Below are 17290 nucleotides of genomic sequence, written 5' to 3' on the forward strand. Positions count from 1 at the left end.
TAGGGAATGTGGCTTTTCCCAATCCCAGCTGAGCAGGGAGGCACTAAAACCAGAATCATTAAAAGCAAAGTTTCCCATCAATGCCAGGCCACCCAATTCCTCCTCACTGGATAAAGTTATAAATGTTGGCTGCAGGGGGAGAGCAAAATTTGGAGGCAAACAGAGTGAAATGAAAGCTCATCATGCAGGAAGTTTGTGTGGGGCTGCTCTTCCCTTCCACCCGAAGCGGAAGGCTTGGCTTTATTAGGAGAGGTAAAATCGACTTAATAAAAAAATCAGTGAAGAGTCTGTCCCTGGGTGAGCTCGTCGTGCACAACCGGCTTAGCCAGCCCTGCTGAGCTGTCAGCCTCACTGATTTTAATTGCCTCCACCCTCATCGGGCAATGTGGAATGAGGCCTGAGGCTTCCGAGGCCTGGCTGGAATTCTCAGGCTGCTCCCCTGCCTCTGAGATGGCTCCTGAGGAAGACGGGCAGCTCCTGAATTCCTTATTCCAGGAAGAAGGCAGGCGAGGGGCGTGTGGTAGGAGCACAGAAAATACATCACCCTGAGGGAGGAAGTCAGAAATTCCTAATTAACCTGCATTTGGGAGAGTAAGGGGCACTCCAGAGGAACTGAAGGACTTACAGCTAACACTAACAGACAGAACAGCTGCTGCACAGGGCACGGAATTCCCCCGCGGAATTCCTTGCTGCAGGTGTGCTCTGAGGCTGGAAGGATTTCTGGGAAGGTGTCGGGGTCCCTTTCCCCCGCCATGGAGCCCCGGGCCAGGGGCCCTGAGGGGAGGCAGGGATTTCCCAGCCCCTGCTCAGCCTCGCTCCCATTGTCTGTTCCGTGCTCCCTGCGCAGGAAGGACCCTGAGCCCGGACTGTGAGGGCTCCTCAGCACAGCCCGGCCGTGGGCTGGAGAAATAAACATCTCTCTGAAACATCTAGCAAGAATCTGTCCATATATATTTCTTTTCCACGGGACTCCTTGTTTGGTGCATGGTGTTACAGTGTCCCCGCTGTAACAGGAAGGTGCCGGTGTCCCTGTGGGAATGGGAGCGCCCAGAAGTGTCTGCAGTGCCTTTGGTTGTGGCCTGGGACTGTGGCTCAGCACGTGGAAAGAGGAAATTCCCTTCTGGGGCAGATTTCCTGGATTCCTCTCGCTCTGTGTGTGTCAAAGCAGCTGGGAGTGACTGGAGGCAGGAGCTGGGGCTGCATTAACAACCTTGGATCCTGGACAGCCACTTTTGCTCCTGGCCTTGAAACGCTCCTGGTTCTGTGGCTGCTGCGGGAGGAATAAACTCAGCACCACAGCAGAAATATAAATCTGGATTTTGCCCTGAGGTCAGCTCCTTCTGTGCACATCTACACAAATCCCTCGTGCCGGTGGCTGGAGAGCTGATGTGTCTCCTTTGCCAGATCAAAAATCTGGAAAAAGCTCGGATCAGAGGATGAACGTTCTGGAAATGTGGGATATGGTGCAGGTAGGACAGCCAGGTCTTGTTTTACAGCACTGGACTGCAAAGGTCAGGGCTGCTGGAGAAGATGAAATGTTCTTTGAGATGACCCTGAGGATTCCAGGATAGATCCCTGCCAGCACCAGCCCTGTCATTTCTGGAGTTTCCTTTCATTCCCTGTTGTCCCTGCCCACAGCAGGGAGGGATTGGAGGAGCTTTAAGGTCCTTCCAAGCCAACCCATTCTGGGATTCTGTGACGCCCAAACCCCCACGTTCTCCCCTTTCCTGTGCATCCATCTCTGCTCTCTTATCCCAAGCTAAAAGATCCTCATCCCTCCTCCCTCAGCTCTCATTCCCAGTGTCTCTTCCTCTGCCCTGCTGTCCCCATTCCTGCCGAGGCCAAACTGGATATCCCAAATTAACGAGCACTTTCACAGCACAGCAACTTTCTGATCATTTTCTCACCAGCTCTGTCGAGATAAAATTGGGACAATAAGTTAATCAAAAATGCATTTGTAATGTGAGCCTTAGAACAACCAGGAATAAATTAACAACATGTGCTCAGAGCAGAACCTGACTTTGGTTAAGCAAAGTGGGTTAAACTAAGCAGAGAGGAAATGATCTTGTTGTGCACCAAAACATTCAATCAGGGAGCTGTTCAGCTGTTTCCGAGGAAGCCCCGAGGGGGGAAGGCACCAGAAAGGGGCTGAACAACGAGAGAAAACCGAGATGGGATTGCTGCTCGTTCATTTAGAATCCTCCACCCTCTCCAGCGAGCCAGGCAAAGGTCCTGCAGGAAAAACAGCAGGTGCGTGGAGGTGGCACTGGAGATTCCAGCTAGGATTGCACCTCAATCCTGGAATTTCTGACCTCTGGGCTATCTGCCGGAGCCTCCTCCGTGGGGCCCTTTGGAGCTGCAGCGTCGTTGTGAGGTGCAGAGCCTTGGTGGGGAGTGAAGCTGGGGGGGCTCTGAGCGGCGGCGTTGGGGCGCTGCTGCTGCTGCTGCCGGGGCGCTGCGGGAGGAGCAGCTGCTGTGCTAAAACAAGGGATGGACTCTGGAACGCGGCAGGGTTGGGGACTGCGGGGCTGGAGGCAGGGATTCACACAAATGTCAGCTTTCCTGGCCCGCTGCTCTCCTCCCACTGCTCCCCCCGCTCTGTGTTCTGGAGCAAAATGTAAACGTTGGGTGGCTCTGCTGTCAGTGGTCCTGCAGTAACTCCACGGCTTCTCTCGCTGATGTTCTTCCTAAATGCAAATTGGGGGTCTCCAGTTGCCAGCTCCGAGCTCAGCGTGGGGCTGAGGGTCAGGCTGAGCTCCACTGGCAGAACCGGGGAGCAGGACTGGGTGAACTGGGCTCTGCCCCTCGTGTTTGGGCCAGGGAGGAGCCCTGAGAGCCCTGTGGGGCTGAACAAAGGCAAACCACGAGCATTGGGGGATCATCATTAATATGGGCAGTGCATGTTGGGCTGCAGGGAGCGGGGCTGGTAAATAGGAACTTGTGGGGCTTCATTATTTACCTCTAAACAAATGAGGTTTTAACCCATCTCTTTAGTTAAGGAAATTGTTATCTGAGAGTCCTTCTGTTGCATTCACTCGGAGTGTAAATGAAAAGTGATTCTTTTCTCTTAATCTCCGAATCTTGACACAAAAGCAAGAGCAAGGTTTGACTCTCCAAGGAGGAGCAGGAGATCTGACGCTGCAGCAAGGCCTGGAAATCAATGACTGATGCTGTAGGGTTTTTAATGAATCTCCCATTTAATAATGGGCAATCAGCAGCCAAAGAGCTTCTCCAGGCAGGGGAGTACAGGCTGATGAGGAGTGGGAAGAGCCAAGGAGGAATGTTTTGCCCAGTACCCAGCACTGGTTGTCTTGTTGAATCTGTGGGGTTAAAAGTTTGTCTTCCTCATCATCTCTGATGAAACCTTCCAGAGCCTAAAGGGGCTCCAGGAGAGCTGGAGAGGGACTGGGGACAAGGCATGGAGGGACAGGACACAGGGAATGGCTTCCCAGTGCCAGAGGGCAGGGCTGGATGGGAGATTGGGAGGGAATTGTTCCCTGGGAGGGTGGGCAGGCCCTGGCACAGGGTGCCCAGAGCAGCTGGGGCTGCCCCTGGATCCCTGGCAGTGTCCAAGGCCAGGCTGGACATTGGGGCTGGGAGCAGCCTGGGACAGTGGGAGGTGTCCCTGCCCATGGCAGGGGTGGCACTGGATGGGCTTTAAGGTCCCTTCTGACCCAAACCATTCCATGATTCCATGATAAGATACCCTGGAAGCATCCCCAGCTTCACCCTCACATCCACGATGGTGACATCGCTGCAACTTTTATTGGAATGGGATGGGAACTGGGGGAGCTCTGCTCCCCTACCAGTCACAAACACCCCAGACATTCCCTTCTAGACACTCCCTTCTCCCTTGGAGCAATGGGGACGTTTCCTCTCCCTGTTCCTTTGGAACAGGGATCCAGGGAGTAGATCCTGACTGCTGCAGCAGCCTTGGGGCTGTCCCACACCCTGAGACAGGAGCTGCAGCTGGAGGGAAAGGAAATAAAGAGGGATGAGGGTTGGAAGGTCCCTTGTGCCTGTGCTGCCTTGGGGTGATCTGTGGGCACAAATATCCAAGGAAAGAGCTGTTCTTGGGAAGGGCTGGCACCTGAGCCGTGCCCTTCCAGGGGGGCTCACAAAGAACCCCCACACGGATTTGGAAGCGATCAGGAAAGGCTCTGATGGAGTCAGGCTCTGCCAGCACCATTCCAGCACAAGTTCTTCCCAATATTTCCCCTGTTTTGCCTCCTTTCCAGGCATGAAGTGGAATTAGTGTGGAGTTTTCCCCCTGGGGAAGAGGCAGGGGCTGGGGGCTGCCGGTGGATGTTGGGAACGGTGAAGGAACACGCTGGGATCCCACTGCTGCTGCCCCCGGCGCCACTGGCAGGGCTGGAGCTGTGCTGATGCCTGAAGAGGACTCCTGGACACAGAAACTAGACAGGAGTAAGGGAATACGGCAGGGATTTATCTGAAAGGCCTTCAAAGGTACCCCTGGGCAGCCAGAGGCCACTGCCCAGATGGGCCCCGAGGTGGACGGCAGGGCACGAGTTCTGCACACTTTTATAGGTTGGGTTCATTTGCATATCAGGGTTAATTCTCCAGTTAAAGCTTCAGTTAATGATGTAATTCCCCTCAGTTGTCCCCCTGTAGAGGCTTTTGGTTGATACTTTTGGGCCCAGGAGAGTCTGGGTGTCCCTGGAGAGCAGGCCCGGAGAGGCTTTGTTGTGTGTGCCTGGCACAGAGAGCAGCAGTGAACAGGCTCCAAGGAATTGCAGAGTCGCACACCAGGCAGTGCAGGATTTGAAAAATATAAAAGTTAAAACCAAAAGCATCAGTGCCCAATGTGAAAAACGAGCTTCACTCTTTGTAACATTTGAAGGAAAGTTTAAGAAAAGGGACAATTAGGAGACAACAGCAAAAGGGCGCTAGGGCCGGGTGCTCCGGCAGAGAGCCAAAGGCGCACCTTGACAGCCAAAAGATCGGCTTTAAAAGTACAGCGCTTATTTTTATTCATCGCCATCATGCATCATTCATTCATTCTTTGGAGTTGCTGAGTATCATCTTATCAGTCTTATCTTTTCCCTTGCCTCATTCCGTCTGGTTTCGGGTTCTTTTCTTCTGATAAGATTTTCCAGGACTCTGAAGACCCCCCCCATCCTTGCCAAACTGAGCACCCAAACTGCAGCCATTCTACAGCGTTACATTACAGAGCCCAGGCAAAGCTTTTCTCACATTAAGGAACACGAAAAAACCAACATCACAATCCATCCATAACAATGATGTAACGTGCGAAAAGCCAACATCACGGTACCGTTCGGAACAGAGGGACCCGCGGTGCTGCGGCCCGGCCGCGGAGGGATCGGCGGCTCTGCGCATGCGCAGGCGGAGGGATCCGCCAGGAGGGACTATTTGTGATGCGGCCCTGCCCGCGGAAGAATCAGCGGTGATGCGTCCCGGCGCGGAGTGATCCGCCAGCAGGGACTATTTGTGATGCGGTCCTGCCCGCGGAGGGATCACCGGTGATGCGTCCCCGCCCGCGCATGCGCAGAGCGCAGCGCCCCGCAGCGATCCGCGCACGCGCAAGGATCCGCGCACGCGCAGCTGCCAAAGCGCGCTGCACTCTGCAGGATTTGAAGGAAAGTTGAAGAAAAGGGACAGTTTAATAAAAGTTTAATAAAAGTTTAATAAAAGTTTAATAAAAGTTTAATAAAATCAGGAGACAGCAGCCAAAACGCCGCTACGGCCGGCTGCTTCGCAGAGAGCCAAAGGCGCACCTTTCCAGCCAAAAGAGCCTCTTTACCACCGAGCTCCCTCCGCCGGCTCCCAATCCCAGCCCGCGCTCCCGGGCAGGGTTTCTTTCGGACCAGGGCTGCGTTTCCATCCTCCGCTCTGGGAGTCACCAGGTGCGTTAGGAACGAGCCGATCCCGCTCTCTGAGACACAAGGGCTCGCTCCAGGAGACTGTTCCTGTTCCTCTGTTCCAGCCGCTCTGCTCTCCCCAAAGCACCATTTCCTCGGAGCTCCTCTGAAACTGCATTTCAATGGACCGAGGGCTCCAGAAGCAGATTTATTGGGAGCTAAGGAAGGCTCCATCCTGGCAGAGCAGCTGGGATTGCACGTGCAGAGATCATGGCCAGCATCTGCTGAGCACCCCAAATAAATCAGCTCCAAATTCACCTCTGCACCCTAAAGCAGCCCAGCTGAGCAGCTCAGGTGTTCCCTGTATTTCCCAGTGCAGGAGGAACAGGCCTTGGAGCAGTTTAAAGTCCTGCTTCCTCCCACCCCTCTCCAAATTAACTGCCCTGACACTAATTGGCATCTCCTCAGTGCCTGCAGCTGCTTCCAAGGAGCTTCAAACAAATGAACCCTTAAACAAGGTAGGGAGCAGCTCAGGGAGAGCTGGTGCCTGGGAAGAGAGGAGCAAAGCACAGAGCCGGAAAAAACTGAAGTGCAAACAGCTCCTAATACCTCTGAAAGGAGAGAATTGAACTGTGGAGAGAATTAAAGTGTGGAGAGAGCAGCCCTGCCAATATTCTGATTATTTAGAGAGAGGGAGGTGCGGCTGCTTGGGTTCCACAGAGGAAATTGGTGGGAGAGGCTGGGACTGGCTTGGGAGGTTTGAGGAAGTTCCAGCTCAAAGCTGAGACAGAACCAGGTGGGGGGGACCTGGAAAATTCAATCCTGTTTTTCCTTTCCCGGCAGGAAAGGGGCAGCTCCAGGGCAGGGAGCTGGAATTTGGCGTTTCCAGAGGCGCAGCTGAGCCTGGGCAGAGCCATCCCTGCACCCTGGCTGGGGTGAGGTGTGCCCTGAGGGAGCTGCATCACCTGTGCCCAGGGAGATTCCAGCCGGTGCCCTCCTGTCCTGCACATCCCTGTCACACACATCCCTTTGCTGCTGTGCTCCCGGAATCTGAGGCACGGGAAGAGCTCCCTTCCCCCTCCCCTGGAAGCCATCTCGGAAGCCCGAGTGGCTTCTCCTTTCCTGCCTTCTCCTTGTCCTGCTCCTTGTCTCTGCTCCCTCTGGTGTTCCCAGGCAGCTGCTGGCTCTCCTGAGCCAGTTCTGAATTTTGGATTTCTTTTCCCTGCATTTCCCACTGCGGAATGCCATCGGCTGCCTCGGGAGAGGAACCAGTGCAAGCTCCACCTCCCCTCCTCGTGTCACCCTTGCGCCAGCACCTGAGGCCAACTCCGAACCCCTTTGCCTTCCAGCCCCCAGGCTTTTCCCTTTCTGGTGATTTCCAGGTCATTAACTCATTCTCAGGTCGTGCTTTGGGGATTTCTTTTCCATCCAGTAAAGCTCCTTTCTAGGTCAGGGAGCTGGAAATTCGGGAGGATGTGACACCTGGGATTAGAGCCCCCATTCCAGCAGCATCCATTGCACCTGAACATTGTGCTCGAGTCCACTTTAGACTCAGCCCAGCTTTGATTAAGTCTACCAAGGCTTTTGAGGCCATGAGATGTTGCCTGGAAATCAGAAAATGCCAAAGGGGACTGGAGATCCATGTTGGAATCACAGGATTGCTGCTGCAGATGGGAGGTGGAATTCAAAACCCCTCATGAAGAGATTATGTGCAGAGTTTTGGCTGAAATGTAACTGTTTAACGAGCTCCAAATTGTGTGGTTTATAATATAAACATTCCATTTGCAGGAGAATATCTGGAAAAGACCTTTGGGATCGCCAAGTCCAACCCTCAACCAGCCCCACCAGCACACTCCCCAGCCACCCCTGTCCTCCAGCGCCACATCCACGGTTTTTGAAGCCTTGCAGGGATGGTGTCTCCACCCCTGGCCCGGCCTTGGTCATCCAGGGACAAGGATTCCTCTGCTTTTGCAGGAAGAGGGAAGGGGAAGCGTTTCCCTCGCAGATGGGACAGGAACGTGTTCCACAGGCTCCAGGAGTGGGTGAGTGACAGCTGAAGGCTGAGCCGTGGTGAGCAGCAGAGCTAATTACCACCTTCCCCCAGTGCTCTAATTGCCACCTTCCCCCAGTGCTCTAATTAGCACCTCCCTCAGCTCACCCTTCCACCCAGCCACTTCCCCAAGCCTGTTTTTCAGGGGTTTTGTCACCCAGCATTCGGCTGCAGCACAGCTTTGTCCTCCAGGAGCTTCTCCTGCCTGGAACTGGGCCCAAGGGGATGGAAAACGCCGTGGTTCCAGTGGGATTTGGGTCTCCAGCACATCCCTCCCGCTGTGCCCTCGGCCTGGTGCCCCCAGCCACAGGGAAAGGGAGCAGGTGGTGTAATCCCCCACCTAATCCTAAAGATTTCTCTCCAGGAATGCCGGGGCCTCCCAGCTCGGCGGAGCATTCCCTGGTGGCAGACGCTTCCTCACACGCAGGGAAAAGGTGGAAACCCAACGCTTTTCCCAAAAGCCCAAAATATTCCCCCATCTGGCAGCCGGGAGCTGAGGGAACGGGCACCTTCCCCTTCTGTCTGGGTGCCTGTGGCAGCTCTGAGGTGTTGCTCGGGGATTTTCAGCGCTGGAGCTCCTGCAGGGCCAGGGAAGTGCTTTGGGCCCTGTCATCCCTGCAGGGAAAAGCAGATATTCCATTAACCCCTTAGAGACCATTGCAGGAGCTTCCTAGGAGAACTGGGAATGAGGATCCATAGGGGGATTGACTCCCAATTAATGCTGTCAGAAAACCACCCCAAACCTTCCACAAACAAACCTGGAGGAGAACCCAGGGCCTCCTTGTGCCCTGGCCGTGTCCCACCCCGGCAGTGCCACTCCGTGCTTCCCCTTCTTTGGGCCAGAACTGTTCCCAGAATGATAAACCTGGAGGGAAGTGCTTCCACCTGGGAAGGTGAGGCTGTTCCCACACCACCCTCCTATTTATTTCATGAGGAATTTCGAAATTTTGGTTTTCTGTTCCAGCCAGGGATGGAAGAAAGTTTGGGCAGCAAAAAAAATCTGAAGTTGAAAGAGATCTTAAGCCTGGATTTAAAATGGATCACATTAAAAGAACCCAAAAAATCCAGAAAAGAATGAAAGAATTCCTAATTCTCCTCCTGATCTCCCTCTGCTGCATCCCTGTCCTCCCATCCACTCTTCCCATCTCCAATTATAGATCCCTCCAGGCAGAGCCCTGCCAGTGTTTCTGTCAGGGAAGTGCCAAGCCCATCCACAATGCTTTACGAATAATCACAGGGAACACAGATTTTGTGAAATATTGAAGCTTTAGCTGTTAAAAAAAATGAAATCTCTCTGCCATATCAGCCACGATGAAATGTCAGTGTGCCACCCTTCCCCAAGTAACATCCTTCCCTCTGTCACTCTCACTCTGGCACATGGCAGGCCGGGATCATCTCCTGCTTCCCACAGGGAAGGATTTGGGTTTAAATTCGAGACACAAACTTGGACAAAATTGAATGTCTGAGATGTGTAAGAATAAGGGAAAATCGTCTCAGATCTTCTTCAGCTGCCTTTGTTTCCTGCCCTGTAACTCTTCACTCCCTGAAATGACTCAGAACACCTGGGGATGAAGGCACCGTGTTGAAGGCTGCAGAATTCTCCCTGCTCTCCCTCGACTTTTCCAGGACCTGAGCGTGTCAGGAGCCTTGCAGCCCATTCCAGTGCTTGACAGCCCTTTCCATGAAGGATTTTTTCCCAATGTCCACCGTGCCCCTCCCCTGGCCCAGCCTGAGGCCGCTCCCTCTCCTCCTGTCCCTGTTCCCTGGGAGCAGAGCCCGACGCCCCCCCAGCTGCCCCCTCCTGTCAGGGAATTCCAGAGAGGGAAAAGGTCTCTCTGGAGCCTCCTTTTCTCCTGGCTGAGCCCCTGGGAGAGCAGGGATTGAGCAAGTGTGGTGGCTGAGGTGCTCCAGCTTTAAGGTCTCACTCTGAGAGCACTCCGAGTTTGTTTCCAGGCTGGAAATGGTGCCTGGAATTTGGGTGGCCAACGGGGATCTCGAGGATTTGAGGTGGCAGCTGGGAGAGAAACCTGCTGCTCAAATGGCACTGGAGGTTATTTCCCTCTCTCTGGAATCTCTGTCAGTTAAGAGCCCAGCCTTCTCCAGGGCTGCACTTGAATTATTTGCTTTCACCTCCGACCTGCCCGAGGTGGAGCGAACTCCTCTGGAGCTGGCACACGCCAACAGATCCCATCTCTGCAGGGTTAAGGGATGGAATTGTATTTCTCTTCACCTCTTTTGTCCAGGAAGTTGGGATTTTCCCCCTCTGCCTGATCCCTGTTCTCCTTTCTCGAGTCTTGAGTTGTTTTGGGGAGCAGAAGGTTCAGGGCTGTGCCCCCAAAGCAGCTCTGGCTGTGTGAACACAGCAACTTTCTGCAAGTTAAATCTGCTGCTATTTCTGTATTTGAAAAGGAGCTGAAATGCCAGTGGTGATGTAATGTTCATTTACATTTAGGGTCTGTTTCTATTTATTTTTGCTCCTATTAACTGCATCTTGATTCCAACAGTTTGGGGATTTTTTTACCCGCTGAGGCTCTCTTTGCTGTGAACAGCTCGTTTTTTACTTCATGCCTGCCAGATTTCCTGCCTTATTGAGTCCATAAATGAAGAAGAATGACAGGTAGAAGGGGAAATGGATGTCTCCTCCCCAAGGGAAGGCTCCTAAATTGGATAGGAGCCGTTTCTCTAGGAACTGCTGCCTCTGATTGCCGCTGGAATGGCTCTGGAAGGAGCTTAGAGGGGATCATTCACCTTGGCTTTGTCCTGGATGTGCAGAGCTGGGGAGATGCTTTGGGGCTGAGAGATTTCCTGTGCCATCTTCCATGAACATCAAGAGAGGTGGATTAAAAGTGCCTGCAGAGCTCTGATGTGCAGCCTGTGGCTCCCTGCTCCCACTGCTGCTCTGCTCAAGGATTTTCTCAGCCCCAGAGCAGGAGAAAAAGGCAGAAAATCATGGAATCCTGGGGTTGCTGAGGCTGGCAAAGGCCTTTAGCATCATCAAGTCCAAACATCAACCACCACCATGGTCACATCAACCCACGACCTCAAGTGCCATGTATTTATCCATACATATTTATCCATACATATTTATCCATACGTTTATCCATGGATTATCCATATATGTTTATCCATATACATTTATCCATATACTTATCCATGTATTTCCCCATGTATTTATCCCTATATTTACCCATGTATTTTATGAACACTCAAGTGCCATATCCATGTATTTTATGAGCACTTCCAGGGTTGGTGACTCCACCACTGCCCTGGGCAGCTGTTCCAGTGCTGGACAACCCTTCCCATGCTGGGCCAGGAGATGGATTCTGGAAATCCAGACTCCAAGGAGCAGGGGATTAAGGCAGCATTGGATTCCTTTATTCTCCCAGAAGGATAAAGGAGATTTATCCCCAGAAGAACCAGAGGTGATCACACTGAGGTCATCAGTGGGATTTCTTCCTTACTCCCACAAAAACCCACTGGGGTGACTGAGTTCCCTACAAGGGCGGTGTTGGAAGGAGCTGCTGGAATGTTTTGGTGTTTATTGGGATCCACAGGATGTTTGGTGTCTCTCAGAGCTGTTCCAGGCTCTCCACAGACCCAAACCCTCCTCACATTTCTCCTCAGAGTAGAGAGGTTTCCCAGAGTCCTGGTTTTTAATTTCAGATGCTGGGATAACGACACGGCTTCAGGAGGCAGGAGACTCATTGTGCTGTGCCTCAGTCCAGGCAGGGACAACCCCCAGCTAATAAAAACCTCTTTAAAGCACAAAAAGTCCCATTAAACTGACATTATAAAGGCTGCAAATTGAAGCAGGCCTCAATCAGAAAGCAGCAGAATTTAATTCCCCCCCTTGCCCATTTGCATGATGATCTCCTTCCTAATTGCCCATCCACGCTTTTCCCACAGAAGTGCTGTCCCGAGGTTGGAGATGGTTCCAGCTTTATGGAGCTTTGATCTTTATCTGGTTTTACTTTTTACAGAGCACAGAACCCGAGAGTGGCAACTGCTTTCCTCTTGTTCCTCCTGTCGCAGTGAACTGCTCTTCCCAAGGATGGCTGCAGGAATTCTCAGGCAGCATAACATATGGAATGCCAGGCATGCTACAGAATTCCAGTGGGAGCAGCAGGAACTTCTGTTCTTTACTGGCAGGGCTGTGCCATGAAGGGGAGCTCGGAGATATTGGTCAGCTCAGGGAATGAGCCTGGCTCATGGTAAGGAAATTCGCTGTGCAGTTACTTTGGGCCTTCTCCTTCTCCTTCTCCTTCTCCTTCTCCTTCTCCTTCTCCTTCTCCTTCTCCTTCTCCTTCTCCTTCTCCCTCTCTTCCCAACACCAGTTCCAGACCTCAGTATAATCCATGTTCCCATAGCCTGACCTTGCAGTTTTCCCAGTTTAGCAGCCCCAGCCACACTTGCAGCCTCTTTGTCTGGACTTTGTCTTGCTGAAATCTCCCTTTGTTGATCCTTTGCTGCCTCACCTTTTATCCAGCAATAACCTGCAGTGGGTGGAAGCTTCTCAGAATTCCCTCCCTGTTCCACTGGAAACATTCCCAAGTGGAACCAGCTGCACTGCCCATCAGCACTGCCCTGCTTTTAGGGGTGGTTGAGGCGTGAAGGATGCAACAAGTGCAGTTGGCTCCAAGGGGATTCAATGCTCCCCCTGAGGCTGCTCAGAGAGCTGGAGCTGAGGAATCCGGGTGGGAATCACTCCAAGAAAAAGGAAGGAAAAGAGAGCAGAGGAACAGGGATGCAATTCCAACCTCTCCAAGGACTGGGATGGGCACATTCACCATCACCATTTAATCTAGACATGATTTCTTCTTTGCCTCTGGCTGCCAGGAGCAGGATGAGCAGTTTAATTAGTTTAAATAGTGAATAGTTTAATTAGCTGGAAGAGACTGGCTCAATAGCTGCTTAAACAAACAACTGGATCCCTGTTTCCAAGCTTGGATGTAGTTTTGGAAGGTTCCTGGCAATTTGGCAGGGATTAGTGATGCTGAGAATGTGCTTTTTTGTGGGTTTGGGGCTTTTACTCCTGTTCACGTGGCTGCTTTTTCTTGTTGAGTGGAAAACAGGAGGGAAAGAGCAACCACGGAAGGAATTCCACTCTTGCTGCTTCAAGGGACGGATCAGGAAGGGAACAGGCTGCAGGGAATTTGCAGTGCAAACTGAGATCTCTCCGATATTTTAGGCTCAATCAGTCCATCAGTGCTTGGTAGCTGTTTAGGCCACGTGCAAGGTGAATGATGGTGCACATCACAGAGCTGCTGGTGGCTCCTTCCCCTGCCTGGCTGTCACCCTGCAGGCTGCTGGAGCAGCGTGCCAGAGGCCATGGATCCTATGGATCCCATGGATCCCAGGGGCGTGATCAGGAGCCTGAGCCTGCTGGCCACTCCTTGCTCTCTCTTATCCTGATTTTTCAGCTCTGCAGCGAATCCAGCTCGAGTTTTTCAACCCTTAGAAACCCAGGGAACTTTCATGACTGCTCTCAGATCTGGGATTTAAATCCAGCCCTTATCAAAGCACCCCGTGACCAGGCAGGCCCTGAATCCCAGCAGGGATCTGATAAAGAGGGACCTGACATCCTAAAGAAACCCTCTGAAATCCTGCTGGGATTGATTTGTAACCATAAGGGAGCCCAGAGCTCTCTGCCAGGGAGAGATGAGGCTGCTCCTTTGCTTTATCGTCCTCAGGCCCTTCCCAGCTTCGAGGGAAATTCACTCCCTCTTCAAGCCCCAAAATCATGGAAAAGTTCCTTTGTATCCTTCTCTCCACAGCCCCTACATGGATTAATCAGCTTTTCCGAGCTGATTAATGGTTTGACAGAAGAACTGCCTGGAGAGCAGCTGAATTCCCACAGCAAAATTCCTGACTGAGGGAAACGACCTTGGGTTCCTCCCCTTCCCATAAAGCCTGGGAAATCTGGGAAAATCACAGCTCCAGAGGAGCTGCTCCCCTCACCCCCGGATTCAAAGAGAAATGGAGAAACACGGGAGGAAGTTTTGAGATCAAACCACTGCAGATAAAATTGAAATGAGCCCTTCGGCCCTTTTTTTGTGTGGTATTTAGGATGCAAGGGGAGGAAGGGCTGGGTAATCCCTGGGATTAGGGAACAGCACGGCTGAGGTCCCAGATTTTGAGGCCAGGTAATGGCTGGAACAAAACATTAATATGGACTTTGTCTTTAAAAGCAAAAGCTTTGAGAATTAGGAATAGAACAGAAACTCTCATTAATTCAGGACTGTACAGAGCCTAAAGCCTCCTTAGGTTTTCAGCTCAAAGCAACTTTCTTTTTCATGGGGCCATAGACAGATTTTTTCTGGCTTTTTCAAGCTGCTTCCTCTACGAAAATCCATTCAGTTGTCAACCCATCCTCCCTCAGAAGGTGTCAGTGCAATCTACCTTCAATTAAAAAAAAGCCCAGGGAAGAAGATCTTATCTCCCAGATGGAGAATGGGACAGGAGGAATAATAAAAGTGAAAGTGATTCACCAGGACTGGTGGTGAAATAATCCATGATGGAATCAAGATTAGGATCTTAATCTGCTCCCTTCTTTCCACCATGCCCCAGATCTGGGGCAGCTCTTGCTGGGCTGGATCCAGGATCACTGAAAGCAAAGTGCCAAAGGCTTCCGGGAACTTCAAATGCAGCAAAAATCCCCCCAGCTCTGCCTGAAATAGGAATATTGGGTTTAAAATGGGCCTTTTGTTACAGGGCTGGAATTAGGGAGCCACCTAGCAGGGACTGAAAACACATCTGAGGATCAGCAGAGGAAAAAGCAGCTTTTCCCTGCTGTCTGCAGGTCAGAGCTCTTTAAATTGGGGCTGTTAAATGTCCCTGGCCACAGGAGACTGGGGAAGCAGAGGTGAAGGGAAAAAATCCTCTTGATTCCCTGATGGATCCCTGAGCTTGGGCTGCTCCAAAATGCAGCCCCAGAAAAAGAAGCAGCAGAGAGAGGGAATTTGTGCCTGCAGGGAGGGGCTTTGCAAAGGGCTGGGTGGCAGCAGCTTTAATGCTTTAATTAATTCTTTAATTGGTGTTTTAATGTGTTGATGCCCAGCCCCATAAGATGTTTTTAGGGTGAGGGATATGATGAGGGCATAAAAAGGAGGATGGTGGATCCATGATCTCCATCCCAGAAGAGAAACCTGAGTTATTCCTTGATAATCCCAGCACTAACCAAGCCAAGGATTTTCCAGTATTCCCACTATATGGATGGGAAGTGTCTGTTTTCCCTGCAGCATCTGTTGGGAGAGTGTGGAACAGCCTGTGGACCTGCAGGGGAGAAACCTCCCTCTGGAAAATCCAGGTGTGATGTTGGAGTGGCCCATCCCTGGCCAGGCAGCACCAGGTACAGGTAAGAAGGAAAATAACCCACAAAATCCTGGCATTTTTAAGGTTGGAAAAGCACTTAAAGGTCATCAAGTCCAACCCTCAACCAGCACCAAGTGCCACAGCCAGGGGTTTTTTGAAGACTTCCAGGGATTGGGACTCCAGCACTCTGGTGTGCTCCAATGCTTTCCAACCCTCTCCAGGGTCCAGCTGCAGCATTCTGGCACCTGCTGCTGTGAAAGAGCTTCATGGATGATCCCAGCTGGAATCCCACCTGGAGCCCTCTGGCACAGAGCCCACAGCACCCAGGGACGTGTCACAGGTGAGCAGCATCTCCCAGCACCTTTTGCTCCCCAAGAATTCCAAGGTTCAACCCCTAAAGAATGCATCCTACTGATCTAATCCTAAAATGCCAGGGATAGGTGGTGGCAGGAGGATTACTGCAGGGGGAGATCCCAGCACACCCCTGCAGGATCCCTGCAGCCTCTGGGGGCTGCTCCAGATGTTTTTCCAGGTGTTTTATTGCATTGCAGGGGGGTTCTGCTGTGCTGCCCCTTCTCGAGCAGAATTCTGGGCTGCCCTGGCCATTGTGTGTTTGGTAATCGCAATTAATATTTCACTAAAAAGGCACCTGCTCTTCCCAGCCTTCAAACTTGCTTGTGTTCCTTGTTTTTCCATCCTGAGCTGTCCACAAAAGCTGCATCTTAAATTTCATCCCAGATCTTTAATAACCTGGGCTTAGTGAGAGAAACAAACTGCCCAAGGAAACAATTAACTTAAATTTACCTGATTCCAAAACCTTCCCCAAAGACACGAACAAATTCCAGGTGGTTCATGCCTGGGAAGGACTTCCAGCACGTGTGGATCAAGTTTATTTCCAGCCTGGATGTTCCTGATTTCCCTGTTCAAGAATCAAAGCTTAAACACGGAATTTACTGCTTCCAAAAAGTTTTGAGTTGTGCATTAAACGGCAATTGGTGTGCTGAGATATTTCCTTAAGGAAAAGGAAAAATAAATGGAAAAGGAAAAAGAGGAGAGAGAAAGGGAAAGGGAAAGAAAGAGGTGGAAAAGAGAAAGAGAAAGTGAAGGGAAGGGAAAGGGAAAGAAAGAGGTGGAAAAGAGAAAGAGAAAGTGAAGGGAAGGGAAAGGGAAAGAAAGAGGTGGAAAAGAGAAAGAGAAAGTGAAGGGAAGGGAAAGGGAAAGAAAGAGGTGGAAAAGAGAAAGAGAAAGTGAAGGGAAGGGAAAGGGAAAGAAAGAGGTGGAAAAGAGAAAGAGAAAGTGAAGGGAAGGGAAAGGGAAAGAAAGAGGTGGAAAAGAGAAAGAGAAAGTGAAGGGAAGGGAAAGGGAAAGAAAGAGGTGGAAAAGAGAAAGAGAAAGTGAAGGGAAGGGAAAGGGAAAGAAAGAGGTGGAAAAGAGAAAGAGAAAGTGAAGGGAAGGGAAAGGGAAAGAAAGAGGTGGAAAAGAGAAAGAGAAAGTGAAGGGAAGGGAAAGGGAAAGAAAGAGGTGGAAAAGAGAAAGAGAAAGTGAAGGGAAGGGAAAGGGAAAGAAAGAGGTGGAAAAGAGAAAGAGAAAGTGAAGGGAAGGGAAAGGGAAAATTAGACATAAAAATAAAATTAAGCCCAAAAATAAATATAAAAACATAAAAAGAGACAGAAAGAAAAACAGAAAGAAGAAGAAATAAAAATGAAAATAAAAAGAGAAAGAGAGAAAAGAGGGAAAAGGAAAGAAAAAAGTGAGGAAGAGGAAAAGGGAAGAGCAGGTGGTAAAAATTGATGCTTTAAATTTGGACACGGCAGGGATTCACCTGAGCTTTCTTACCTCTCCCAAATGTTCTGTTTCCCACGTGCAGGGAGTTAATTCTCTCTGCGTGCCCAGTTTTCTGTTCTGATGTTGCTATTTCTAGCAGCACGTGTTCTCTGGGCTGCAGTTACCCATTGCCCTGTCCCTGTGCCAGGCCCAGGAGCTGCGTTGTTTCTTCTGAGCCTCCTCTGTGGCTTTTCCCGATGCTTTTCCTTTTTCCAGGCTATTCTCTGGGATGGAATTTTGCCTCCGTGCCTCATTGCAGCACTCC

General features: G+C 51.2%; 1 protein-coding gene across 1 annotated transcript; it reads left to right on the forward strand.

The window, feature by feature from the left end:
• Nucleotides 1-4499: 4499 nt before the first annotated feature.
• On the forward strand, nucleotides 4500-10977 carry LOC138110699 (uncharacterized). The gene is made up of 4 exons (XM_069015885.1): nucleotides 4500-4548; nucleotides 6684-6895; nucleotides 7629-7882; nucleotides 8083-10977. Exons 1-4 carry the CDS (start codon nucleotides 4500-4502, stop codon nucleotides 8531-8533), a joined length of 966 nt encoding a protein of 321 aa, XP_068871986.1. The 3' UTR covers nucleotides 8534-10977.
• The last annotated feature ends 6313 nt before the right edge of the window (nucleotides 10978-17290 follow it).

Source organism: Aphelocoma coerulescens, chromosome 4A (genome assembly GCF_041296385.1).
Source record: "Aphelocoma coerulescens isolate FSJ_1873_10779 chromosome 4A, UR_Acoe_1.0, whole genome shotgun sequence".
Classification (NCBI taxonomy): Eukaryota; Metazoa; Chordata; class Aves; order Passeriformes; family Corvidae; genus Aphelocoma; species Aphelocoma coerulescens.

Excerpts from the sequence above, each read along its gene's own strand:
- LOC138110699 (XM_069015885.1), top strand. The coding sequence starts at position 4,500 with ATGGGCCCCGAGGTGGACGGCAGGGCACGAGTTCTGCACACTTTTATA. Across the intron at positions 4,549-6,683 it reads AGTTCTGCACACTTTTATAG|GAAAGGGGCAGCTCCAGGGC; the intron begins GTTGGGTTCATT and ends CTTTCCCGGCAG. Across the intron at positions 6,896-7,628 it reads CTGTGCTCCCGGAATCTGAG|GAGAATATCTGGAAAAGACC; the intron begins GCACGGGAAGAG and ends TTCCATTTGCAG.